This window comes from Lepidochelys kempii, chromosome 1, assembly GCF_965140265.1.
Source record: "Lepidochelys kempii isolate rLepKem1 chromosome 1, rLepKem1.hap2, whole genome shotgun sequence".
Lineage (NCBI taxonomy): Eukaryota > Metazoa > Chordata > Testudines > Cheloniidae > Lepidochelys > Lepidochelys kempii.
In genome coordinates this window covers 228,623,712-228,651,504 of record NC_133256.1, presented here as the reverse complement: position 1 = coordinate 228,651,504, position 27,793 = coordinate 228,623,712, and the positions used below count along the sequence as shown (strand labels likewise).

General features: G+C 41.6%; 1 protein-coding gene across 12 annotated transcripts in view; it reads right to left on the bottom strand.

The window, feature by feature from the left end:
• Positions 1-1,951: 1,951 nt before the first annotated feature.
• Positions 1,952-27,793, bottom strand: part of SCUBE1 (signal peptide, CUB domain and EGF like domain containing 1) — a 297,457-nt gene continuing 271,615 nt past the window's right edge. For all 12 annotated transcript variants that reach the window (XM_073316746.1, XM_073316756.1, XM_073316792.1 and 9 more), the window contains 6 exons: positions 26,046-26,213; positions 24,969-25,130; positions 18,664-18,861; positions 12,734-12,886; positions 11,168-11,247; positions 1,952-2,297 (listed from right to left, as the gene is read on the bottom strand). In XM_073316746.1, the coding sequence (XP_073172847.1) occupies positions 2,145-2,297; positions 11,168-11,247; positions 12,734-12,886; positions 18,664-18,861; positions 24,969-25,130; positions 26,046-26,213 (914 nt within the window). In that variant the 3' untranslated portion in view covers positions 1,952-2,144. The remainder of the gene's footprint in view (positions 2,298-11,167; positions 11,248-12,733; positions 12,887-18,663; positions 18,862-24,968; positions 25,131-26,045; positions 26,214-27,793) is intronic.

Genomic DNA, 27,793 nt, shown 5'->3' with positions numbered 1-27,793 from the left:
TAACAGAACACACAGGAAAGAAGGCAACTCCCCTCTCCCCCAAACAGCTAAATGGCCAGATTAAAAAAGGGATTAAAACCAAACAGGTATCTTTCAGGAAATGGCAATCCAGCTCAGCTGTAGCCAGGAGAAAGGAACAGAAACTATTGCCGATAAAATGTAAATTGGAATTAAGAAAGCCAAATGGGAGTTTGAAGAGTGATTAGCCAGACATAAAAATATATGCATATAAATTACTGCAAAACATCTTTAAAGTATATATCAGAAGCACAAAGTCTTTGAGAGAATTCATAGGTCTTTTGGATTACCAGGAAGAGAAGGGAGCAGCAGAAGAGCAAAGTTAAATGATGTATTTGCCACAGTCTTCACCACAAGAGATGTCGGGGTGATACCTACTCTCCTTAGATAATAAAAATGGGGTACAAAGGGGAGGGTGGTGAACCTCCCTGGTAAATGAAACAAATCACCAGACCCCAGGCAGTACCCCTCCAAGAGTTCTGAAGAAACTGAAAAATCAAGTGGCTGTGGAGCTAACAAAAATATACAATCTCTCATTAAAATCCACTGTTACGTCAGCGAATTGATGGGGATGACAGGATTCTTGCACCTTCTTGTTGCTGTCAGAAGACGGCCACTAATCTGACATACTATGGCAATTTCTTATGTTCATATGAAGCTAATGGGTGTTTTAGGTGTGAATCTGCTACTCAAGTAAGTGGGAGTTTTGGGTGCCCAAGGCATGCAGGATCCAGCTACTAGGGTATATTTAATTAATTTAAAAATATTTAAAATGGATTGCAAAAATTATTTCTGTTTTTTCCCCTTTAGAAATTTGGCTTATACAAAAGAGGTATATTTCTGTAATGATTTAGAGATGTCAAATCTAATGTAAAAGTTAATTTCTCCTGAAGTCCTATTCATTGCTCCTTTCTCAGGAGTAACTCCCATTGATTTTGACAAAAGGAGTACCTGAATAAGGAGGAAGAATAGGACCACTTGCTGAATGAGATATTGGAAAGTAGTTAGCAAAATAATGAATTTTCACATGAACTAAAATCTCTCATCCTTCCACCGAATAATTTATATTTGACAAGACTGTCTAAGTGAAAGTTATTCTTTTTTTGTATCATAAAATTCAAAGACACTTCAGTTTGGGGTAAACAGAAGTTACAAGCACTTGGAGAAGTTATTTAATCATCTAAGTGAAGTCACAAATAGATACGAGTAAATACTGTGCGTGGGAGTAGAGATTTAAGCCTGAGTAATATTTACAGTAACTAAAGATAATATTACTAATGTACCCACAAATAGAAGTATATATTTATATATTTATATATTGTACTTAATTAGATGCTCTAATAAGGAAAAGAAAAACGGACGACTACTTTTTTTTCTTTGTTTCTCATCCACTCTATTGTAAAAGTCTTCAAAAAGACCCAATGTCATATAAAATTCCATGACTGTATCTGCAGCAGGACAGGTAGTGGTAGACCTTTGAAGAAGGCTACAATAGGGCAGATAAAACAGATAGGGCATGGGATTCAATCTTGTATAATCCATAAAACAAAATTATACATCCATTTCCTTTTTTTCCCCCCCTTTCTTTTTTTGGTTTATACTAGAACAAAGTCTCCACAAAACCACAAATGGGAAATAACAAAATTTAGATTATTTTTGTTTTCTTCTAAAATTTCAAATATAAAGTTCAAGTGCAATTCAAAATCCAAATAGTATTTATGCTACATACTCCTTTCTATCACAAAACAGGTAGTTTGTTTAACCAGGTTGAACAGGTTTCTTCTTTGCTTAGAAGAAAACTATTTTTGCTAGAAAATGAAAAGGCTTAGAAAATATATTTTCTAAAACAAACATTTTCAAATGAAACATGAAGAAACACTAGTGCAGACACAAATTTGGATCTTCAATTAGATGCACTCAAGGATCCACAAGTATTCTTCTTTGAAATAAAAATCCCATTCAGAATATTGGCTTTTAACAATTATAAAACATTATAGTTATTCTTCAGTATATAATTGAAAGTAAAGACTGCCAAAAAATAACCTTCCATTTAGGAAATGTTTCTACTGTGGAGGAAAATACAATATTTGACAGGAAATAACCCCAAATTGAATATCACTAGGAAGCTATTTGTATGGTCGTAGAAATCTGGAAACTTTTGATCGCAATAGCTTTATAAATGATCGTGGGAACATCTCCTTTGACTCTTGTGCTGTGTACTTGAAATAGTTTTGAGGATGTGCCAATACATCAAAGAGGGCTTTGATCAATTTCTTGTCCTAGGAAAGACAAAGTATATGTTAGGCACATATTTTGGTTGTATTAGTTTTTGCACAACTTTTAAAATCAATGTTCACTATGATTTTCTTTGGCAAAAGCTACCATTCGGCAAAGCAGGTTCAGCATGGTCAAGTCCATGTTGCTTGTTGCATATTATACCATAGACAGTTTACAAACTTCTCCATTTTAACATGTGTAATTAGTGCTTATGGTAGGTGCCAGGTTGATGCATTCAAACATCTTGTTAACCACAAAATGGGTGCAATATGGGCAACAGTACTGCAGACTACCTCACACTGATCTTCCAGTATACTCAACCGCTTTCCACTTGTGCCTTCTGTCTGCGTGTAAGAGGGCAGTTTGGTCGCCACATCCTATTCAATCACGGAGTTCTCCAAGTACCTCATCCTGTAAGATGCCCTGAGTCAGTATAGTACTTAGGCATATGTCTAACCTTACACGTGACTAAAGTGAGACAGGGCCTGAGGGACCTCAAATCCCATTGACCAAATCCTTGGAGGACTGGTCCTCCAAAATGCCATTTGTGATTGGTGGTTATTTTGTGATGTCTTCTGTAGGAACAAGGCTGAACTCATCAACTCAACATCTCTTCTAGGCATACAACAATGAACATTGGCCACCAGAGACCTGGCATGATTTGAAGCAGTCCCCAACCCACTCTATATATTGTAATTTCTAAGTCAGTTTTGATCTCGCTCAGGATCTGATCCAACACCCATTGAAGTCAACAGAAATATTCCCAGAGACTTCAACAGACATTGGCTGGGGGCCCGAACACAAGTGTAAATGAGGAGTAATACCAATGCAGTTACACTGGAGTATGATGGGCCCTATATTATTACCCTCATGCAGGACTAATAGGGCACACAAACTGCCACACAAGGCAGGAAGAGGTTAATGGGCTACGAAAGGCCCAACCAGCCCAAATAAAGACATTTGGAGCAGGAGACAGGCTTTCAGGGAGGAGCTTAAAAATAAGAGCCCTGCTCAGTTGGAAGAATCAGACACAGAGAGCAGACGTAGAGCTCTCACTATGGGAGAGGCGGCTAGCTAGGGCCAGGCACTGGGGAAGACTGGTGCCTAGCAGATGTCCCAGAGGAATGGGAAGAGTTTATGTTGCTTCATATTTGTTGCGACTTTGAGTGCCCTGGGAGGGTAGACCTGTAAGAGACCTAACTGGAAGGCTAACTCAGAGGGAGTTGGGGGCTGGATGGAGGAGAGGAAGACCAGCTGGGAAACTGAGGCTGAGTGGCCGTTGCACTATACAATACTGCAAGAGGGTGCTGTGGTCAGAACATGCGATAGCACGTGTTGGAACATGCAGGCCAGTGATCGGCCGCTGGAGATAAGGGGAAATGGAAGCCTGTGAATATTGACTGACACCCCACCCAGTTTGGGTTAATCAGGAAAGATGGAAAAGGTGATATGTCTGCTGGTGATGGTGCAGCAGCAGATAGCTGTGCTACAGTGGTAGCAGGAACAGCAGCAGCAGCAGACCCATTTGTCCTCCTGCGATTTGATGGAGAGCAGGCAGAAACAGAAGGGGGCATGCTTTGCCACTCAGCAGTGGTGGCAGAGGCCCAATTATAGCAACAAGAGTGGTTGTGGAAGCAGCTAGGCCATGGAGTTCTGGGGACTTTGGCTTCTACTGAAAAGAGTAGCTCAGGCTGCCTGGTCCCTGGCCTGGTAAAGTTGGGGGCCAGAGGATGACCTGCAGCCCTTCCTCTGTACCCTTGAATGAGTGGCTGGCAAGAGTCTACTTGTGAAGACCCCATAGCACTATTTCTGATGGGCGAAGCGCAGGCAGCCTACTGAGTGGCAAGTGACGAGTAGGTGGGCTCATATCCTGTGGTGAAGGCTGCCATTGTGGATAGACTGGGATTGACTCCAGAGATGTACTGGCACCATTTCAAGGCTGAACCATTCCTGCATAGAGCATGCCCACAGGCTCAGAGGTTATGGCACTTTGCTGCCTGGTGGTTATGCCCAGATACTAATTCCATACAGAAAATCATGACAGCTGAAGGAGCCAAGTGGCCTGAATGGCCTGGCAGACCAGGAGTGGCTCATCAGGGGAGACCAGAAGAAAGGATATCCCAATCTGGGGAGTTTCAGGGAAGCTCCTGATGGGACAGAGTCCCAAGTAACTTGAAACAGGGGGATACACAGGTTCTAGCAGGGCTGCTCCCGTCAATCCTGCAATCTAGGGAGAGTGCTTCTGTCCTTCTGATGCAGCTAGGCTGGGCATATCAGGAGAGACTGCATGATCACAGGTGTTGGAACTAGGGGTGCTGTGCTACTGCACTCCCTGGCTTGAAGAGATTTCCATCATATACAGGGTCTACAGTTTAGTTCAATAGCTCTCAGCACCCCCACTATACAAACTGTTCCAGCACCCATGTGCCTGATAATGGAGTGTGATTACCTGGGCTGTTATTACAGCCAGCTTTGTGGCCTGGAATCCTTTCTGAATGACACTGGAACCCAGTCATATGTGGTATCTATTGGTCTGGGAAGAGCGTCAATGGAAGGCCTCATAGACTCAGGTTACAGGCATACCCTTGTCCAGGAAAATGGAATGTTGGCAAAGATGATGGACCAGCACCTCCCTGAAAACATCTCATGTGTACATGGCTAGAAGTAGGTCTACCTGTGGCAGAGGCTGAGCTGTGGATACAGGGCTGCAGAGGTCGGCTATATATTGGGGTAATAAAGAACCTTGTGTGGCTGGTGATCTTGGGAAGAGAATGGCGCGTTATCCCAGTTCTGATGTGCAGGAAAGTAGCACAAAAGCTGGCAGAGAGGTAAGGTGTCATGAACCCAGAGCAACAGCCTTTGTGAGTGAGCCAGTGTATTTTTTATTCCTGCTAATACACTTCTTCATATCAGCAGGCAGCTGGCCTCTTTTCATGAAAACAGTTATTATATGTCAGTCACATCATGGGAGTCTCCCATTTTATAGACCTTGCTAGGTCGTAGACTGCACTGGATCTTTCCTTACACCTTCAGCAATGCATTTGGTAGAAAGCGATAGTACACTGTCAGAGAGGATAAGTATATCTGTCCTTTGCAGGTAGGGATCTGGCCTACAAACAACAGTGGAGGATGTCATTCTGTTCTCTTGGCCCACCAGGACTGTGAACAAATGTTCATTGTTGCCTTCTTACTGCAGTTACTTAATTGACACCATCAATTTAAAAATCAGACCTCTCGTCTAACATTGTGTGTTAACACCTCTTCGCAATTCAAGAGAGTCGAAAAAAACCAAAGGGTGAATTTTTGGCCTCACTGAAGTCAGTGGCAAATTTCCCATTGACCTAAATGAAGCCAGGATTTCACCCAGTGTTTTCCCCTGTTTTTTTATTTCCTTTGTTTTGTACATTTGACATTTGCTTTGCCCAAATAGTCAGTTTATTTTCCCTGTTGACATTAAACACAGCAAGCGTTTTATTTTTCAGCCACTACCCTAGTTTTTTCCCTTCTGTAAGAACTCAAGGAAGGTCAAATCTGCAGGCTCCAAGAATGGTTTTGGAAAATCCTGTATGTTGTGGAACTGGTCTGGGTGAGCTGTATTTGCAGGAAAGGCAGGATGATGAGTGGTTGAGCTAGCAGAGAGGAACATTTTGGAAGGGGGACAATGGAAGAGGCCTGGGGATGCAGTCAGGGAGTCCACACCAGTGGGTATTTTAGCAGATCGCACCTTCCAAAAAATCCAAGTTCAGACATCTGCGCATGGACAGGCAAAACTGACATGCACAGGAACCAACACCACCAATTTACAGCAGTGGTTAAAGGTCATAGTGTATCTGATTCAAATTGACCTCACCTGACCTCAGGAGCCTTAACTGGAAGGTGTCACCTGGCACAGTAAGGGTTGCCAACTTTCTATTTGCAGAAGCCAAACAGCCTTGCCCCATTCCCCGCCCTGCCCCTTCCCTGAGGCCACACCCCTGTCCCAGCCCATCTGAGGCCCCACCCCTGCTCACTCCATGCTTATGATATGGATATGGCACAACTGAGATATATTTTATGCAAGATGGGTCTTGTAAGGTATCATTGGAAAGGTTATAATTTACTGAATGTGATTATCCAATTTGTATGCATGTATCATTTCTGTATCTAAAGTTAGGAATATTGGCTATGTAACAATTACAACTGGGTGTGTACTTAGGAAACACCCACCAGAGAACAGACCATCAGCCTTGATTGGCCATTAGGAAGAAACGATAAGACCTTGAAAATACTAATCTCACTCCTTCCTGAGAAGCCTCCTGGGATGTTGCTTTGACACTACAAGGTCATGTGGTCATGTCACCTAGTATTAAACACCACCTTGGACACTGCTGGTACTTTTCCACTGGAAACAAAGGCTTCCCACCTTATGTAAATTCTATTTAAGGCTGGGGAGTAAGGCAAACAGGACTCTTCTCCATTGCCTTCCTGCCCAAGAAGAAAGACAGCTGAAAGTACCTGAAGAGACAAAGGAACTGAGCAGGCAAGGGCTGAGTCCAGACTAAGACAGGAGTCTAGTCTGTAAAGAGAAATAACTGGAACTTTAAGCTACTGAAACTCTGCAACTTGCCTAAAACAACATTTAGGCTGAGAAATTGCTTCTTTAGGATCTTAAGCTTAGTATACGTGTTTTGTTTTATTTGCATGGTAATCTGCTTTGTTCTGTTTTCTATCCCTTATAATCACTTAAAATCTGCCTTTTATACTTAATAACCTTGTTTTTATTTATTATTAAACCCAGTTTGTGCAACTTATAATGGGGGGGGGGCAAGAAGTTGTGCATATCTTCCTCCACATTGAGGGAGGGGGCTAATTTGTAAGCTTACGTTGTATAGATTTCTCTACAGTGCAAGACAGTATTCGTTTGGGTGTACTTTCCAGAGAGAAGCTGCACTTGAGTGCTGGGCAATTTCCTTCACATAGAGAGCTGTTTGTAGACTCTGTGATTCTACAGCTGGTGCATCCCTATTTGTGTGTGTGTGTGCTGCCAGAGGCCAGAGAGCCTAATTAAGCAAAACAGGGAGAGGGAGCCCAGGCTAGTGGAGCAGGCAGGCTCAGTGAAATATCAGTACATCAGGTGGCATCCCGGATAGGGGGCACAACCTGTTGCACCCAACCCTGCTCTGAGGCTCTGCCCCCACTCACTCCATCCCCTCTCTGTCTGTCGCTCACTCTCCTCACCCTTGGGTGGGGGTTGGGGTGTGGGAGGCGGTGAGGACTCCAGCTGGGGGTGCAGGCTCTGGGGTGGGGGTGAAGGAGGGGGCTCCGGGCTGGGGCCGAGGGATTCAGAGTGTGGGAGGGGGCTCAGGGCTGGGGCAGGGGGTGGGGCATTGGAGGGGGTGCAGAGTGCAGGCTCCGGGAGGGAGTTTTGGGGGAGGGTGCAGGCTCTGGCTGGGGTGTAGGCTCTGTGATGGGGCTGGGGATGAGGGGGCTCAGGGCTGGGGCAGAGAGTTGGGATGCAGGAGGGGGTGTGGGCTCTGGGAGGAAGTTTGGGTGTGGATGGGAGTTCAGGGCTGGCGCAGGGGGTTGGGGTGCAGGAGGGAGTTCGGGGTGCAGGCTTGGGTTGGAGCTTACCTCAGGTGGCTCCCGGAAGTGGCTGGCACATCCAGCTTGTAGGTGGAGGGGTCAGGAGGCTCTGCACACTGCCCTCGCCCACAGGTGCTGCCCCCGCAGCTCCCACTGGCTGTGGTTCCCAGCCAATGGGAGCTGTGGAGCTGGCGCTCAGGGCGGGGCAGCACACAAGCTCCCGTGGCCATCCCGAAGCTGGAGGGATGTGCTGGCTGCTTCCCAGGAGCTGTGTGGAGCCAGGGCAGGCAGGGAGCCTGCCATAGACCTGCTGTGCTGCCGAACGGACTTTTAATGGCCCGGTCAGGGGTGCTGACCGGAGCCACCAGGGTCCCTTTTTGACCGGGCATTCTGGTCGAAAACTGGACACCTGGCAACCCTAGGCAAGTCTGTGATCAAATGCACAAGATAGGGAGAATTAACAGGAACAAAAATAAATCAAAGTAGATGGAGGTGACACAAACCGAATTTACTGGTATCTTCAAACTAGTCTTATTAATGTTTGAGAGGTGGCAGTTGTACATGTACAGTGACTGTTTTTAATAAAGCTTCTGTTAATATTTATTGCTTTAAGTCATTGCGAGCAGGTTGTAATATACGAAGATACCTTCAGGGGTGATACAATCATAATAATTAACAAAATGCTTAGTGAAATGGAATTACAGTTTTTGACAGCTTCTAGCAATTTGCCTGGAGAACACAGGGCACGGTTTTGTTAAACGTGTGACAGGGGTTTTTCACCACACCTGTAACAATAGTTTGGCCTTTGCATTCTCTTCCCTTTCTCTGGCATACTAATTCCTGTCACTCCAGGCCATGAATTTACTCTGACAGGTTTTGGTTTTTAAAGCAGAAACACTGAGTTTTGTCTTTTGTTGCTTTGTTTGCTGTGGCTTCCAACCTTTCCTCTTCTACCTTTTAAAAAAACAAATTCACTTTCTTAGCAGTGCGTGCTGTGGGTGAGTCTTTTTGAGACAAGACAACTGTTTGGGTAGATCCTTTTTTTAACATGTATATAAATCTAGCTCCATGACTCATTTAAACAAGTGCCAGATTCACACTGAAGAGTGCTGTTCAAACAATACCTTTCCTTGACAGATTAACTCTTCTACTAATATATTAGTACGTAACTGAGCAGCTCATTTAGGTCTTGATTCAGCAATGTACATAAGCACATGCTCATCTTTAAGCTTGGGAATAGTCCCATTAAAGTCAATGAGACTATTCGTGCTTAAAGTTAGTCACATGCTTAAGTTCTTTGCTGAACTGGAGCCTTAAATAGGTGCTAAACTAGCAGGACGCAGCCAATTCAATCCAATCTGCTTCATGGGCATGGCAAGCCAGACAAGTGTTGCCAAAGTGTATCCAATTGATTTAAAGCTACATGTGACATGTCAGGTGAGCCTCAGACAGGAGTGGTATCAATCCTCTGGGGATGAAAAACGTATAGCTGGTGAAACCAGGCTTTCCATGGCTCACTGGCGATACATTGACAGACAAATGCCTTTTCACAGTTAGTTTCTCAATTAATCCCAAAGGGAGGATTATTGCACAGGGGAAAAAAAAAAAAAGACAGCATTTTTGGAAGGACATTCCTTACATCCAGGATTCTTCCTGAAGCAGAAAGAATGGCATTATCCAGCCAAAACGATACATGATAGAAATTTTTCTAGCTTCCCCTAGGGAGCGTCTGGACATTAGTTTAGGTTAAATCAGACCGTCAGAACCCTCAGAGCATACACCTCATAGTTCCCTGAAAGATGAAGTAAATCATTCCAGCTGGGCCCTGCTGCACTTGCCTGATGGCCTATGTCCATGACAAGCTCTGCCCGAAGGACCTGGTTTTTAAAGCTGCTGAGCCTTCACAGTTCCCGTGGGCTGGAGCTGCAGATATTCAGCACCTTGAAAACCAGATCTTAAGTGTATACAAGCTATACGTTTGCCATGCTGAGGGAGACACTGTTAACCTCTCTCTGCTAGTGACTGTCTACAGTGCATGTGCCACATCACACTGTTTGATAAATCAATGTCTCTGCATCAGCCAGTCAGCAACACTAATGTTCAGTAAAGCACGCAGGAGTCAGGCTGGCTAGAGAGAAGGTTTAGCACTTTTACTCAGTGCACGAGCACTGGGCTTCTGGGCGATACCTAGTCCACACGGGGCTATTTCCACACTACAAGCGAGGACTCGGAGTGCGATTCTCAGCTTGCATCACATACTCTTGCTAGCTGGTTGAGAGCTTGTGCGAGTACAAATCGTGCAGCTGCAGTAGCACGGGCCGCGATGACACAGCTTAGCTGTGCTGAGCATGCATGGTAGCGGCAGCAGTGGGGATTAGCCATGCCCAGTACAGACCCGCCTGAGCCCTGTGGATCCATGTTGAGCATGCACCCGCAGGGTTCAGGCAAATTTGCCCTTGGCATGGCTAAGTCATGCTGCTGCCGCCAGTGCTACCGTGGCTATTTACACTCACGCTAATTCTTACCACAATAGTGCGAGTATGTGAAAATCACACCCCTAGCTCATGGTATAAACACAGCCTGGGCCTGTTGGAAAGCGTCATAAAAGTATTTGCACAGTCACCATCATAGTGACATAACATCAGTTCATTTGTATAGCCACTCCCCTACTGGTATCTTCATACAACCACCAATTCTAAACCCTGTGCAGCACTTCTGTCGTGTCAGGAGGATGGACCCAAACCAAACCATGGGATCCAAACATCCCAACTAACCATTCACAATCTCCCAGGATTTTGAATTTGGGTTGGAATTTTGCAGCTTGGTCCCGTTAACACTTGGGCTCCATTCAGAAGCCAGCTGCGCTGATTGACTAGTGTTATCCACAGAAGGTGCATGTGGGGGGAAGCTCTTTATGGAATATTCTGTTCCTTTGTTCCTGTTGGCAGTTTCATTCTTTTAGTTTAAGTACAAAGATTATACAGACATTAACAAGTCTTTATAAATTGCCTCCTCCTCACCTGTTAATTAGAGCGCTATTGCTAATCTGAATTCCAATATTGTTCATGGCTCTGCATGTGGGGAAGGAAAAACATTGGTGCAGAATTTTGTTCTTAAATGATCACAGTTGGATTTAATAAAAATGCGGAAGCTGTGGAAGTGATAGCTCTAATCCTGACCATGGTGACTGACAGACTCAGTGATGCCAGCTAGCTAGAGTTGGGACTCTTATTTTAGTGCTAACATAGTCTATGTATGTGTCAGGAAACTGAATAGTTGGCCTTGCTTAGCTAAAGGAATGTGGACATACTTTTAGAATTTCTTGATGATTTTCTGATGCATATAATCGTCCATCTCGAACAATGTCTTCTATCAGCTGTTGGTAATCCTCTGAAAAATAAAGAGTGAAGGAGCTGGTAAGCAACAGTTTGTGATACCATCACAGAGGTTAGTTTCCTGACAACTGCTAATTAGCCAGAAAATATTTGAGAAGCAAATTTAGTTTTATACATTCAGTGTTTCCAGTACCACGGCAATTTAATATAATCAACTTAATACTTTGAACTCTATGCTGCCTTCCAACTGAGGTTCTCGCTTTTCTTTATAAATGTTAATTTAGCTTCACAGAACTGTTTATAAGGCAGGTAAGTATTATTATCCACATTTTACAGATAAAGAAACTGTGGCACAGAGATAATAAGTGACTTGTCAAGGTTATATAGGAAGCCAGTGGCCCAGCCAGGAATGGGTTCCATATCTTCTGACTCCCAGTCCTGTGCCTCCAGATCATCTCTCCTTCTTGACCTTTAAATCACCTCCCCTATCCCCAACCTAATTCCAGACTGACTAACAATTCAGAAAATTGCATTAGTGTTTGGGAAAAGAGATGCGCTAACAAAGAAATTCCTCCATACTTTTAAAACAGTGGCATAGCTAGGAGTGGAATTTGGATGGGCCCCGACTTTCAGGCGGACAGGTAATGACAGACTGTGTTAGCTCAGCTTCTCCCTCGACACCACACCCTCTTCCTAGCCCCAGTGCCCCCGGACACAGGGCTTCACCTGCTGAGCTGGGCACGCACATGGGGCAGCTCAGAAAATGGCAAGGCAGAGCTGCCAGAGCATAGCTTTCTGAAGGGTGGGCCCATAGTTCAGTCCTGGATTTCAGGTGTCTGAGTGACTCTCCAGGCTGCTGTGGCAGCACTATGCCCCTGCTCAGATTTGGGTGTGCCTGGATGCTACACCCCTGTTTTAAAAGGAAATTTCCCCTTGAATATATGCTAAAAAGGCATCTTTGACATATTGCCAGATGAAGATCAAGACTTTGGTTAGTTTTATGAGGGTTGCTGGTGATTTTCTTTATTGTATGTTACAAATGAGAGCTGTTTAGTTATTGGAGACTTCAGTTTCCATTGGAATTATTTGTCTATGCTGGCTTTGTTTTCAACAAAGTCATATTTTTAATTATTTTTTTCTTGGGCACCAATAGGTCTTCATAAATGGACTTTCTATAAACAAAGAGCTATTATCAACAGTATTCTCATCATGATAAACAATGATTAACAAAGAGTTTCACTAGCTTTAATGGTAGGAGGCTCAGACTCAAAGAGTTCTGTATATATCTTGTTGGAGTAAGAATAAGAAAAGGTAATAAATTACCAGTATAGACCTAAAAATAAAAAAAGGGAAAAACAAGGAAGAAGACCCAAAACTTTTGATGGTCAGTACTAGAATAATTCACTGAAAAAACAAAAATGAGTCACATCAAGTTCTTTATCCTTCCTGTTTCCCCCCTCCAGTCAGTACAAGATAGATTCAGACACACAGGCTTCTAAATTGAGATATAACACAGAGATGGAAAATGACTGCAGTCTTACCATCGTATGTCACATATGGGACCTGAAATCCTTTGCCACTGTTTCCCTCATTTGATTTGAACTGAATCCATAGCTTTCGTGATCTGGAGGTAAATGCTATTGGTCTCTCATAAGTCTGACATGTTTCATATGTGGTAATTGACGTAGGGGAGGCTAGAAAAATAAATAAATAAATGAAAGACCTTTGTAACATAACCTTCCCTGGAGGTAGAGATGTCAGCTTATAGCACACTCATTCATTCACTCATATTTTCCCTTTAAGAGAGGTGATATTCTTGGGATGGAAGGCATGCCACCATTTTTTGCGTATAAGGGGAAAGCTTCTCTCCAGAAGACTATGGGTAACTCTCCCTTTCTGTCCCAAGGTGGGGTTAGTAGGCAGATAACAGGATGCAACATGAAATTATTATGATTAAAGCTAATAAAAAATGGAATTTCCACCCTGTGGGAAAGTCTGACATTTTGAAATTTATTTTTGACCCAAATCTGGAAGTTGAAATTTTGAAATCTTTTGCGAAACGGAAATTCCAAAATATTTTGCTTCAGAAACATCAAAGCAACCTTAACTAAACATTTTGTTTCAATATCAAAACACTGTGCTATCATATTCAATATTTATGAAGTATTAAATATTAAAGCCAAAATGAAATGGAAAAATCAAAACAAAACACAAACGTCAAAATGAAAATACTCCATTTCAAGCACGAATCATTTAGTAACTTTTCTATCAAAAATTTTGTCAACATTGACATGCTCCTACGGAACATTTTGATTTGAACGCAACAGTTTTTGGTCAGAAAATGCTGTTTCATCAAAAAATTTCCAACTAGATCTAATTATTATTACTTATATGCCAAGCAGATAGGGCCCGTTGTGCTAAACACTATCCACACATATTAGAAAGAGACAGTCCCTGCCCCAAAGAACTCATTCTCGAAGACAAGCTCATAAGACTCCCAACGTTGGTAGTTAGTCTGATGGCACCAGATTGGCCATCACATTAGAGCAAAACATCATCACACTGCAATGCAATTTCAAATTACAACTGACATTTTGGGGAACTAGAAAGGACCCCACAAACACACTAGGAAACAGTGAAAGTGCTTGAGATCCCAGAAATAACATGGCAGACGGCAACCCTAAGGTGAAGCCCAGTGTTTATAAAGTAGGCCTTTTTACCTAGTTTAAAAGTGACCTGTAGAATTCATATCCACAGGGTAATATAGGAAATTACGTTACTGTTCTAAGTTTAAACAAAGAATTAGGTGTTATGGAGCTGATCCAACTCCTACTGAAGTTAGTATTAACGGTCCCATTGACTTCAGAAGGATTTTAATCAGGCCCTAAATGAGTTCCTGGATAGAATCAATGTTAATCTGGAGTTAAGACTGAGCACTTAAGGGAAACAACGTTACAGGGATATTGTAATTATCCCCCAAACAAGTTTTCAAAACCAAGAAATTCAGAGGCAAGGTGAAATGTGAGAGAAAGCCAAACATGCTAAGGTACAGAAATGCACCGTGAAAGCTCCCAGCAGCCTTAATTGTGCCCTGTAGTGATGCTATACAATAACCACACAATAAAGATTAGCATATAAAAGAGTTTAAAATCCTGGATTCGATTAAATTGATTTTAATTACATTCATTTTTTCTTTTTTTATGGAGTCACTACAGAGCAGAGTTAAGACTGTATTCAAAGAATAAGTGCTGTATTCTAATAAAATGGTTGGATTGCTGCTTGAAGAACACAACTCAGTTCAACTTTAACTAAGGAACCATGACCAGCACTTCCATAATAAAAATAGCATGTGAAGTTACATGAGCTAGAATAAACATTTGAAGAACTATTCTCATACTTCTGAGCATAAAAAGATATTTCCTTTCGTATTTTAGTATTGCTGTTCCTGTAGGAGCATTATTGGCAGTGAAGGTTTTTCCCCTCAAGCACCCAGCATTGAATAGTGTTGGAAATAGGATGCAGGACTTGATGGACCATTGGGCTGGTTCTGATGAAGCGGGGGATTTTCTTGTTTTTTCAATGCTTTGCATGCACAGTGTGTGTGACTTAGTTTCCCTGGGTGTTATTTGTTTAATGAGGTGGTGGGAGAGGGCGTTTGTTGTTACAGAGGACCAGCGGTGACCTCCCCTGGCAGTTGGGACCCTGGACAATGGCCTGGAGAATGGATACCTCAGCAACTGGTGACCTGGTGCCTGGGAGGCCCAGCTCGAAAGTCATGATTCAGGCCAGTGGGAGGACAATGGGCTGAGGAAAGAGGACCCCGGTGACCTGACTAGCTGGTTCCACCCAGTGGGGAAACCGAGCATGGATGAGAGGAGAGGCTGAGAGGAGAGGAGGCCCAGGCAGCCTGTTAACCTGGGACAGAAGACAAAGGACAGAGGCGGGGCGTATGGGAAGGTGACATTGGATACTCAGCTGGAAGGAGGGGTTTCTGGATGGGGGAGAGAGAGCAGCCAGAGCCCATCTGGATGCAGGTCAGACCTAGATGTATTGTGTGAGGAAGGTTAGGCCTGAGGCCCTGAGAGTTTCCTATGCTGCCTTCAGATGCTCAATAAACCCCTCTGTTTTATGCTGGCTGAGAGTCACTCCAGTCTCGAAATTGGGGTGGCATTATTCCCTCTGGGAGTGGAGGCCATGGGGGTCCAGAGTGAGTGGACTCCTTGAGGGGGCCCATGGTGAGAGACAGGCGTGCTGAAGGCTCAGAGAGGTGCAGTTCCAGGAGGCGGAGGGGCCTATGGCTTAACCCCTGAGAGAAAGTGGAACCCCGAGAAGGGCTGTCACACTGAAGGGGGTTCCTCCCAGGGACTGTACAGAGCCATGAGAGAACATGAGTCCTGAGTCCATGACACTGGTACGCCAATTGTTTGGCTCTTATAGAATGATCTGGTTAATTATAACTGTGATGTTACACTCTGTATGATTTTATAAAAATATGCTAATGAGTGTGAATATAATGTAACTGGAATTTGCTTCATGCAAAAAGTGTCTTGTAAGGTATGATTACAAAGCTTATAATCTACTGAGTGTGGTCATCCCATTTGTATAAATGTATCACTCATATCTGAAACTAGAAATATGAAATATAACTCTGAAGTCCTATTGTAGTTATGCAAAGTGTGGGCCATTAACAGTGGTTTGGAATTTTGATGGCTCCCAATAACCAGGACAATTACCTGTAGATGGCCCTGTTTCACTTGTAAGTCTTCCTGTATACTTGTGTGCTGGCAAGTGGGTAATGAAGTCTTACAGTGACATGTGATCATGTCACCTGCACTGGAATCCATCTTTAACCTGGTGCTTTTCCATTGAGAAGGAGGGGTGAGAGTCCAGAGGGACAAAGGATTCCCACCTTATGCAAAAGATATATAAGTAGGTGGAACAGAACAAAGGGAGCAGCCATCATGAGAAATCCCTTAGCTACCACCTGAGCTGGAACAAGGGCTGTACCAGGGGAAAGGATTGTGCCCAGATTAGGAAGGTGTCCAGTCTGTGAAAGAAACTTATTGATACATTTCTAAGGGTGAAATTTTATCTGTATTCAGTTTTATTACTGTATTAGACTTAGACTTGCGTGTTTTATTTTATTTTTCTTGGTAATTCACTTTGTTCTGTCTGTTACTACTTGGAACCACTTAAATCCTACTTTCTGTATTTAATAAAATCAATGTTTACTTATTAATTAACCCAGAGTATTATTAATACCTGGTGGCGGGGGCAAACAGCTGTGCATATCTCTCTGTCAGTGTTATAGAAGGTGAACAATTTATGAGTTTACCCTCTATAAACGGATTTATTTAGTGTTTGGATCCCATTGGGAGTTGAGCATCTGAGTGTTAAAGGCAGGAACGCTTCTTAAATTGCTTTCAGCTAAGTCTGCAGCTTTGGGGCATGTGGTTCAGACCCTGGGTCTGTGTTGGAGCAGACTGGCATGTCTGGCTCAGCAAGACAGGGTGCTGGAGTCTCAAGCTGGCAGGGAAAGGAGGGGCAGACACATAAGTTGCCAGTCCCAAGGGGGTTTCTGTGATCCAACCTGTCACAATAACTTCATTCTCTTTAAAAAGAGCAGATAAGAACTCACTTTGTACTAATCCCAGATACAGGACTGTAAATATAAATCCTTAAGTATCAAAAGCTGTTGAACCTATTGTACTAATTAAAATAGACTGTTACTCAATATGGCTGATTTAAAATTCACATCTTTCACACATGGTGCCTCTTAGTGCTTTGTAGAGAGTTAATTAAAAGGTAAACAGAAACTGAAGGCTTAGGGAAAGATTTGAAGAGGGGAAGGCTAGATGACAGTAATCCATTTGTAGTCCCAACTTCAGATGTAGAGAAATTAACTTTGTATGCAGAGACCAAACCAACCCCCACTTTGCTATTTTCAATGAGGGCAATCAGCAAATGGAATGCACAATAAAGACTAGTACATTTTGAGCATGGGATCAGATAGTATATTAGTAGAGTGACTTTCCTCATGGAAGGAGCTTAAAGCACTTCTCAGTCTTTATATATACAAAAAATTTCACACATTACTGAAAAGCGGTGACTTCTAGGTCATCTATGTAACAACACACAGCAATGCCATAGAATAATTTAGAACAGGAAGTGAAGAACTAAAACTAATGTTATTATTATTACTTATTAGTTGTATTGCAGTAACACCTAGAGGCCATATTGTGCAAGGCACTGTACAAACATGTAAGAAACAGACAACCCTGGTCTAAGGCCAGGTCTACAGTACAAACGTACATCGGTATAACTACATCGCTCAGGGATGTGAAAAATCCACACCCCATGAATGACGTAGTTCTAACAGCCTAAGCCCTGGTGTAGACACTGCTGTGTTGATGTGAGAGTTTCTCCTGTTGACATAGCTACCACCTTTCGTAGAGGTGGATTAACTATGCTGACCTGAGAAGCTCTTCCGTCAGTGTAGTAGCATCTTCACTAAAGCCCTACAGCGGTGCAGCTGTGCCATTGCAGTGCTGTACTTGTAGACAAGCCCAAAGTCTGAGATGAGAGACAATGTGCGGATGACACATGTGGGGGACACAAGAGGAGAATGAAATAATCAGCGTATTAAGCAGCAATAATAGCAGAGAATTAAGGGTAGCAGAATTTAAATACTTTCAACATGAATTTAGTCAGAAGACTCTGGGGTTAACATGCCTGCCTTTGCCACTGGATCCTTAATGCCCACAAGAGGCAAACACTTGGGTTTTACGTCTCATCCACAAGGAAATGGCTCAAGAAGCACAATGCCTCATGGCATCATGCTGACTCAGCAATGCTATACGTGATGTCTTCCTGCTAACACACTTCCTGAAGCACCTAAGTACCGGATGGAAACCTCCAAGCCAGTACTGACCAGGCTTGATGCTGCTTGTGATAAGTCTTACAAAATCACAGAGGAGGTGTCATGGCACTTATCTGTAGGCTAAACAGAAGTTCCAGGAAAACTTTAGGAAACATAACAATATTCAGTTAAATTAACAACCTCTTTCTTCATTACTGCACAGATAGAATACTTTGACTGGAAACTTATGAGAATTATTTGAGAGATGATTGGCCAGCTCCTCAGCTGGTGTGAATTGGCATAGCTCCAGTGACTTCCACGGAGCTACCCTGGTTTGCACTGTCTGAGGATCTGGTCAGACAAGACTCCATTATGTGCCTTCTGATTCATCCGAGACACTTTTTGATGATAATTAACACATTGACTTTATTATTAAAGTATTCTGTTTTAGCACTAGCCACAACTTGCTGTTCCAGTTCACTGAAAAGCCCTTGTAATAATGTCAGACCGAGCCGGTGGAAAAATCATTTTTGGACTTTGACCATTACATATGGACATTCCACTCTGACTCTTTGAGGTAAATATTTAAATGGCTCATGACTGGCAACTTACCACTTTTTCTCATTACTAAAACATCACCACACTCATCTTCAATTGGAAGAAATATCTCAGGAACCACAATGAGTATTCGCCTCTTCGGGGGTGGATTTATATTCCAAATGCATTCAACATTAGCTGGGTAATCACCAGGGTAATTGGGAGACTCGATATAGCCGGTATAATCTCCAAGTTCCCCTCCACAATGTTGGTCTATGAAGAAACATACATTAGCATTTGTGCTTTGAAATATCTCTAAGTTGTTTGAATCTGCCACAGACACATCCAAATGCTTCATCGTGGCGTTAGACCTCTGTAAATTAAGTAACTGGCATTTTCTTTGAAAGAATATTGACTGTTCTGAGTCAATTGATCACTGTTTTGCAAACCTTAATCTTAAACCTTGTCTACACATGAAAGTTGAACTGATTTCATAAAGTCAATGTAGACACTGATGTAGTTAAATAGGCACAGTCCCCTTGTGTGGGCACTCAAAGTGGGTTAACAACACTTTGTATCCATTGAGCCGGTGTCTACATATAGATATTGCTCTGGCTGAATTTAAATGGTTTTTAAAACAGACTTAGTTGAACCAATGCAAACCTCTGTGTACACACACTCATTTTAGTTTAAGAGTGCCTCATTTTATTTTAGCTTAAATCTGTTTCTAGTCAATTTAAAATAAATTGACATGTCTGGGTTACTGTGTTGCAAACTAGTGCACTATGATTCACAGCCTGGCTTGCTGTGTAATTACAACCTGTCTGGACAAGTCCTTGATGTATGACCTTAAGCAAATCACTTAACTTCTCTGCAACAGTTTCATCAAGTGCTTACCTGCTTTACAAAGGTGTCGTGTGACTTACTTGTGGCTTACCTGATGTCTGCATAGTACTCTGAGGAAGGCAAATGCTCAGGAATGATTCTTCAGGAATGATACTTCAGTTTCAGTACCTGCAACCCTGGAGCATGAACAATCTTCATTTAACAGGGACCACACAGCCTTTTATGTGAAGTTGGCTAAATTGTGTCAAATCACTGCTTTAGTTAAAATGGTACTATTTTTCATGTAGACAACCACTATCAAGTGATCAAGGAATTGACTTAAGCTAGATCAATATATGGCACTCTTTAAACTGATTTAAAAGTGTCTACACAAGGGGGCTGAATCAATTTAACTACATCAGTTTCTAAACTTGTTTGTGTAGACAGGCCTAACTCATTACAAATACTCTTTAACAGCAACAAAACAACACATAGTATGCACTGGACAGAGTCCAAAACATTGACATCTGCAGTTGCTTGACTTCCTAAATATCTATGGCATTAAATAAATATCCAGGCAGAAGTTGTTCATCATAGTTCTTAGAGTTTTATGAACAGGACAACTCTGAGTTAACATGGCAGTAACTAGGAGGATGCTCAGTCAGAAGTGTCACAATTATAATTCAGTCACCTCCTGTGACTGAAACTTTGTTAAAGGAAGATTGTTCATGCTCCGGGGTTGCAGTTACTGAAACTGAAGTATCATTCCTGAGCATTTTACTTCCTTGAAGTACTATGCAGACATCAAGTAAGCCACAAGTAAGCCACACGACATCTCTGTAAAGTAGGTAAGCACTTGATGAAACTGATTCAGAGAAGTTAAGTGATTTGCTTAAGGTCATACATCAAGGGCTTGTCCAGACAGGTTGTAATTACACAGCAAGCCAGGCTGTGAATCTATAGCGCACTAGCTTGCAACACAGTAACTCGCTGTGTAGATAAATCCTAAATGAGCATCAAAACTGGGATTATGTTTACGAGTCTTGGTTCCCACAGTTTATATCACAGTGCCATTTATTGCAAATGAAGGCTTTTCTCACACTTCTGGCAGCAGTCACTTGGCATATAGTTCTTTCAATGCTGGTAGAACCTCCAGATTCCAAGGTTTCCACCGTGACAGACTGACAGTGTTCTGTAATATACTGAACAAACCTTACGGAATTAAGATAAACTTTATTGAGTTAAGTTAAACCTTCCTGAAGTAGGGTTAATTCCTTTTGGATACATGTATTACAAATGCAATTGTGTATGTTTTATAGAATCATAGGGTTAGAAGGGACCTCAAGGGTCATCTAGTCTAAGATGCAGGATTTGTTGTATCTAAACCATCCAAGACAAATGGTTATCCAGCCTCCTTTTGAAAACCTCCAGTGAAGGAGCTTCCACAACCTCCCTAGGCAATTTGTTCCATTTTCCTACTGTTTTTACAGTTGGGAAGTTTTTCCTAAGATTTAATCTAAATCTGCTGTGCTGTAGTTTGAACCCATTGCCTCTTGTCCTGCCGTCTGTGGCAAGAGAGAACAACTTTTCTCCATTTTTTAAATAGCAGTCTATCATGTCCCCCCTCAATCTCCTCTTTTCCAAACTAAACATTCCCAGCTCCTTTAGCCTTTGCTTATACGTCTTGCATTCCATCCCTTTGATCATCTTTGTTGCTCGTCTCTACAGCCTTTCTATATTATTGTGGCATTGCATGTACCTTCCCTAAAAGGGAGGGGGATGCTAATGTATTTCCTCCAATATCAACCCTTTCAAGTCACTGCCTGTGGAGAGGTATGCATATATTAGATCAGACTTGATTCTCCAGGGACCAACAAACAAAGAAAATACTTTTGAATAAAAGCCTGGAGTTTAACCTGCCTCAGGGCCTTCTTCCTGTTCCAGCAAACAGACATGACCCTGGTCCATGGAGAGTTCAGTCCTTAGGGGAGGTTTGGAAGGACTGGGCCTACTCAGGCCTCAAAACACTGGATGCTTGTTCTGTGCTGAAGCTCTGATAAGTTTATGGAGGAGATGGTATGATGGGATAACATGGTTTTGGTAATTAAATTGGAAGAGGCCCTGGAGGTTTTTCGCCTTCCTCTGTAGCATGGGGCACGGGTCACTTGCTGGAGGATTCCCTGCTTCTTGAAGTCTTTAAACTACGATTTGAGGACTTCAATAGCACAGATATAGGTGTGAGGTTTTTTGCAGGAGAGGTGGGTGAAATTCTGTGGTCTGCGTTGTGCAGGAGATCAGACTAGATGATCATAATGGTCCCTTCTGACCTAAATATCTATGAACCTATGTAACCACAAGGAAACCACTAGGATGGGGGTATTGAAAGACTGCACCTGCGAGAGCCCATGTGAGAATTGGGATGAACTCTGGTAAGCTTATTAGCATGCATATAGGTTCTCCCTTTTTTTTTTTTATAAATATGTTTTCTCTGTAATGCTTTTAACTTTAAGAATAAAGTAGGCTTGCTCAGAAAGAGCTGCATGGTAATTTATTTCTGTAACAATTGCACTGCTTATGCGCCTCTGAAGAGAAGGGAAGCAGGTGTCTAGGGCAACTGGTCTGTGCTGGGAATGAGACAGTGTAGGCAAGGTAACTGTCCAGTCTGGATTGATGTGGGTCAATGCCCAAGAGAGGCAGCAGCTGAGGAGCTAGAAGCTGGGAGTGGGTGCCTTTGCTGAGTGGATCACTGAGTGGAAATACAGCTGCAGTTGCCATGATCTGCACAAATCTATTCTACACCACATCCCTGAAAGGCAAGAGATTAACACAAAATGCTCTCAGACTAGAGCAGTTGCTGCAGTCTCAAGATCACTCATCTCCAGTCCAGTCCTGGCCAGATCAGCACTGCTGGCAGGAACTGTACATTTTAGTGCCAAGTCATAAGAACATAAGAATGGCCATAGTGGGTCAGACCAAAGGTCCATCTAGCCCAGTATCCTGTCTTCCAACAGTGGCCAATGCCAGGTACCCCAGAGGGAATGAACAGAGCAGGTAACCATCAAGTGATCCATCCCCTGTTTCCCATTCCCAGCTTCTGGCAAACAGAGACTAGCGACACCATCCCTGCCCATTCTGGCTAATAGCCATTGATGGATCTATCCTCCATGAACTTATCTAGTTTTTTTTTTAACCCTGTTATAGTCTTGGCCTTCATAACATCCTCTGGCAAGGAGTTCCACAGGTTGACTGTGCGTTTTGTGAAAAAATACTTCCTTTTGTTTTAAACCTGCTGCCTATTCATTTCATTTGGTGGCCCCTAGTTCTTGTGTTATGAGAAGGAGTAAATAACACTTCCTTATTTACTTTCTCCACATCAGTTATGATTTTATAGACCTCTATCATACTCCCACCCCCACTTAGTCGTCTCTTTTCTAAGCAGAAAAGTCCCAGTTTTATTAATCTCTCCTCATACAGCAGCCGTTCCCTACCTCTAGTCTGACAATGACTCCTCTCTATGAGGTTGGGCAAATCACTAACCTGCTTTACCTTCCTTATCTGTGAAGTGTAATAATACTCACCTACCTCACAGCAAGTTCATAAGGGTGTGTTAAAGTTTTTATAGTACTTTGAATATGAAAAGTAATATGTATGTGCTAATTATTATGATGCGGGCCAAACTCGGTTCTTGGATGCATGCACAGGGCCCTACTGATGTCAGATGGAAATGCGCTGTCCATTAGGTGACCATATTTTCATAATTAAAAAGTGGGATACCCTTGTGGTTACATTTTTAGGGTCAGAAGAGACTTACATTTTAGATAAAAGTCCACTTTTTGTTTTATACACGTACTGGTGTTCATATCACCAGCTTTTAACTGAACAGCAAGATGTGCCTGTTTCTTGGAATGGAGTATTTTTTCCACCAGAAATTTGGTGTTCTGAGCAAACATTTTGTATTTATTAAAAAACAACAACAACACCACATACAACCCAATATTCTGATCAATGAAATGAAAAACCGGGACATTTCAAGTGTCCGCATATGAAATAAGCGACTGTCAAAGTCAAACAGACATATGATCTCTTTAGCTACCCAAGCTCAGAGTTTGCTTCTTTGGAGAAAAAGAAAAGGGGGAAAAAGCAACATGCAAAGTAATAGCCTGATCCTGAGATGTATTGAGCATTTTAAATTCCTATTGCAGTCAGGCCCTAAGATCATAATCAGTAAATTACTTAAGCATGTCCCTAATGGGGCTACTTTCATATATTTAAAGTTGGGCATGTATTTAAGTATTTTGCTTAATAACTAGATGCTACATAAGGATCAGAAAGTGGATGGGGAAGAGAGATCAATGCAGAGAGCAAAATTAATCAGATCACTTTATTTTACAGTCGTCATACTACTCCCAGTTCCCGGCAAATATCTAATTTACTCTAACTACATTTGAAATGACCAAGGACATAAAAGATTACACATCATATAATCAGAGTGAAAGCTTATGATAAACATATAAACTAATGCTTAATTTAGAACAGTGGCTCTCAACCTTTCCAGACTACTGTACCCCTTTCAGAAGTCTGATTTGTCTTGTGCACCCTAAGTTTCACCTCACTTAAAAACCATTTGCTTACAAAATCAGACAAAAATACAAAAGTGTCACAGCATACTACCGCTGAAAACTTGCTGACTTTCTCATTTTCACCACATAATTATAAAATAAATCAATTGGAATATAAATATTGTACTTACATTTCAGTGTATAGAGCAGGATAAACAAGTCATTGTTGATATGAAATTTTAGTTTGTACTGACTTTGCTAGTGCTTTTTATGTTGCCCATTGCAAAACTAGGCAAATATCTAGATGACTTGATGTACCCTCAGGGGTAAGTGTTCTTCTGGTTGAGAACCACTGCTTTAGAAGACGTATGTAATCTTAAATGAACACATTAGGGAGTAGCAAAATCTGGTTGCCTAGAAGAAACTGTCTTTAACTAAAGGTCAAATAAAATTGTAGTGGACTCCTTGGGGATACTTTAAAGTGGTAATTTAAGATACCGGTTGTCTATGGTAGGAGATTCTCAGTGCAGATTTCACTGTAGACAAAGATTATCTGGCACTTGCAACATGCAACCAGTGACATGAGTTCATGAATGAGTGACTAACTATTAATGATAGTAACTTAATTTTCAATTATTTTAGCTCTACAGAGACTCACAGGATGAGTCACTGCAAAACTTGCATGATCTGGAAAGTTTATGCAAACTCTATGTTGTTAAATTGTAATCTGTACCATTTCAAATTAAACTGATACAAAGATATTTTATATACATCCAGTGCTTCTTTTCCAGGTTGTGTTTTCAGCGTTTTGATGTTGTTTTCTACCACTGGAAATATTCAGCATCAGCTCTAGTGGTGAGTAGAATTATTTGCTAATGTTAAGCTGCAAAATTCTGGTCTAGCTCTAGATTCTGAACATCCAAAGTCTGGGTTATTCAGATCCAGAGTTTTCATTCAACCACATCCCTAACATACAGGAAAATATGAGGAACTTACTTTTACAGTGTGTAACATTAGTTGAGCCATCAAAATCTGTACTTGTATTCCCAGGGCAGCTAATGCAGTAATTCTGACCAAATTCAGGCTGGTAGGTTCCAACAGGACATCTGATACATCTGTGTGTTGTGGAATTGTAGTAGTGGCCAGGAGAACAATGAACTGTACAGTAGGAAGGTACATTGTTTTTAGCAAGTAACAATTTTAACTGCAGTGGCATCTTCCCTCCTCTCTTTACATACTCTGTAATTTCCATACTCCAAAGTATTTATCAGACAGTTAAACAGAAAGAGTTTAATGCATTTTTCATTTACAATGGACCTTTGATTGGAATCGCGTTCCAAGAACTAAAGCTAAATTCTTACTAATCAAATCAAATATGCTACATTTATTGCCTTTAAACACAGTGATTTACAAATTGGTTGTTTATACCTGAGTTTATAACAAACAGGTTGACAATAGCTGTCTGCAGCAACAACAAAAATGCCTTCTGGAATTGCAGATGAGAGGTTTTGATTACCAGATGTTAGACAGTGCCACAGTATACAATTGAGCAAGCATATAGGTATATAGTCAGACAAACTCCTGCCTCACCATTGTGCCATTTACATGGAAGTTTGCAAACATGTACATGTTGTATATATATCATTTCTCTCTGTCATTTTCATACTCAGTGTTCAATCTCATATCTTCTGTATCATGCATAGTTTTTCAAATTCTTTAAATAAAAATAAAATAAGTAACCCTTGAGGGTCAGATCCTCATCTGATAAAAAAATCAGTCTAGCTCCATGGAAATCAATGCAGCTAGGCTGATTTGCACTAGCTGAGGATCTGGCCCTGAATCTGCATGTCATGCATTCCAAAAAATACTATGTTAACTGCTGAGGACTCAGCAATGTCAGCAGATCATTTCTGGTTTGTAGATTTCCTGACCGTTTAACTCAATAACACAGAGCTGTCTTTTTCTGAAAGTCTTCAAGTTCTTCAGCAATTAAAACTTTGAAGTGAAAGGAGAAATAGTAGAGAAATTACTAAGCAATATATTTTACAAAATGGGAAAAGCTCTGAAATTTACCTTTTGTTTCACAGTCCTGAAACGAAACAGCACCTTCATATTTTGTCACCAGTCCACCGCCACATGGAAAGCAAAGGGTCCTGCCTGGCTCAGGCTGATATGTACCAAGAGAGCACACTCTACAAGGTTTAAAGCCATCTGAAGAAAAATACCCAGGAGAACACTGCCCTAGAAATTGAACATGGTCAATTAGATTATTAAGCCTACCTCTGTGTGCACAATATAAAAAAAAAAATCAGCATTATTTAGCAATGCTTCCTAAAACTTTAAAAATATAACACTAATCCTACCAACTATATAAAATCAATTTCCTCAAAACAATGCCAGTTTCTATGCAAACTCTTTGTTTATCAACATTTCTGTTCGGTCTATAACTCCATTAAGGTATCATTATAAGAGTATTTTGCACTGTTAAAGCACCTTTCATCTTAGAATTTCACAGTGCTTTATAAAAATTAATTAACCCTCACAATACCTCTGTGAGGTAGGCCAGAATTCTTATCTCCATTTGATAGATAGGGAAACAGAGGCAAATAGTAACATGGGACTTGCCAGATTGGATCAGACCGGACGTCCATCTAGACCAGCATCCTATCTCTGACAGTGGCAGCACCATGATGCTTCGAAGGAAGGTGTAAGAAACCCCACATTAGGCATAAGTGAGCTAATCTGCACCCCACATTAGATCTTATTCTGATCTCTAATAGTTAGCATTTGGCTAAAGCCCTGAAGCATGAAGTTTAACATCCCTTTCACAAAGTTTGTTTATAACAATTCTGGATATTCTTGATACCCATATAAATGTCCAGTCCCTTTTTTAACCTTGTTACATTCTTGGCCCCAATGATTTCCTGGGGAATACAGTTTAATGACATGTTGTATGAGAAAGTATTTTGTTTTACTGATTTAGAATTCTCCATCTTTTAATTTTGTTGAATGTCCTCTTGTACTCATGTTATGATACAGAGAGAACAGAAGTTCCTCATCTACCTATATCTTCCTATATCACTCATTATTTTACATACATTTTATCATGTCCCTCATATTTGGCTTCTTTCTAAGGTAAAAAATCCCAGTCTTTGCAATCTCTCTTCATATGAAAGTTTCCCCATGCTCTTAATCATTGTTGTTGCCCTTCTCCTTCAGCAACATCCTTTTTGAGATGCAGTGACCAATACTACAGACAGTATTAAAGTCGAGCCATTGATTTATATAAATTACAATATTCTTCAGCATCCCGTACCTTCTGCAAGCTATCATCTTGTTTGCTTTTTTGATCACAACTGAAGATTGAATAAAGTCTTCAATGAGCTATCATGATGTGTACATGTAAGGTGTATGAGTAGTTTCAATTTTTCCTCCAGGGTGCGGTACTTTGCATTTATTGACACTGAATTTCATTTGACATTGAATTGATCATTCATCTACCATGTTCAGGTCTCTCTAGTTCCTCACATTCCTCTCCAGTCCTGGCTAACCTTAATAATTTAATGTTATCTGCAAATTTTGCTACTTCAGATCATTAATAGATATATTAAATACAGGAGCTAGAGCAGAACCTTGAGGAACCAATCCCCATGATGGGTTTCAGAGTAGCAGCCGTGTTAGTCTGTATTCGCAAAAAGAAAAGGAGTACTAGTGGCACCTTAGAGACTAACCAATTTATTTGAGCATAAGCTTTCGTGAGCTACAGCTCAGCTTATGCTCAAATAAATTGGTTAGTCTCTAAGGTGCCACTAGTACTCCTT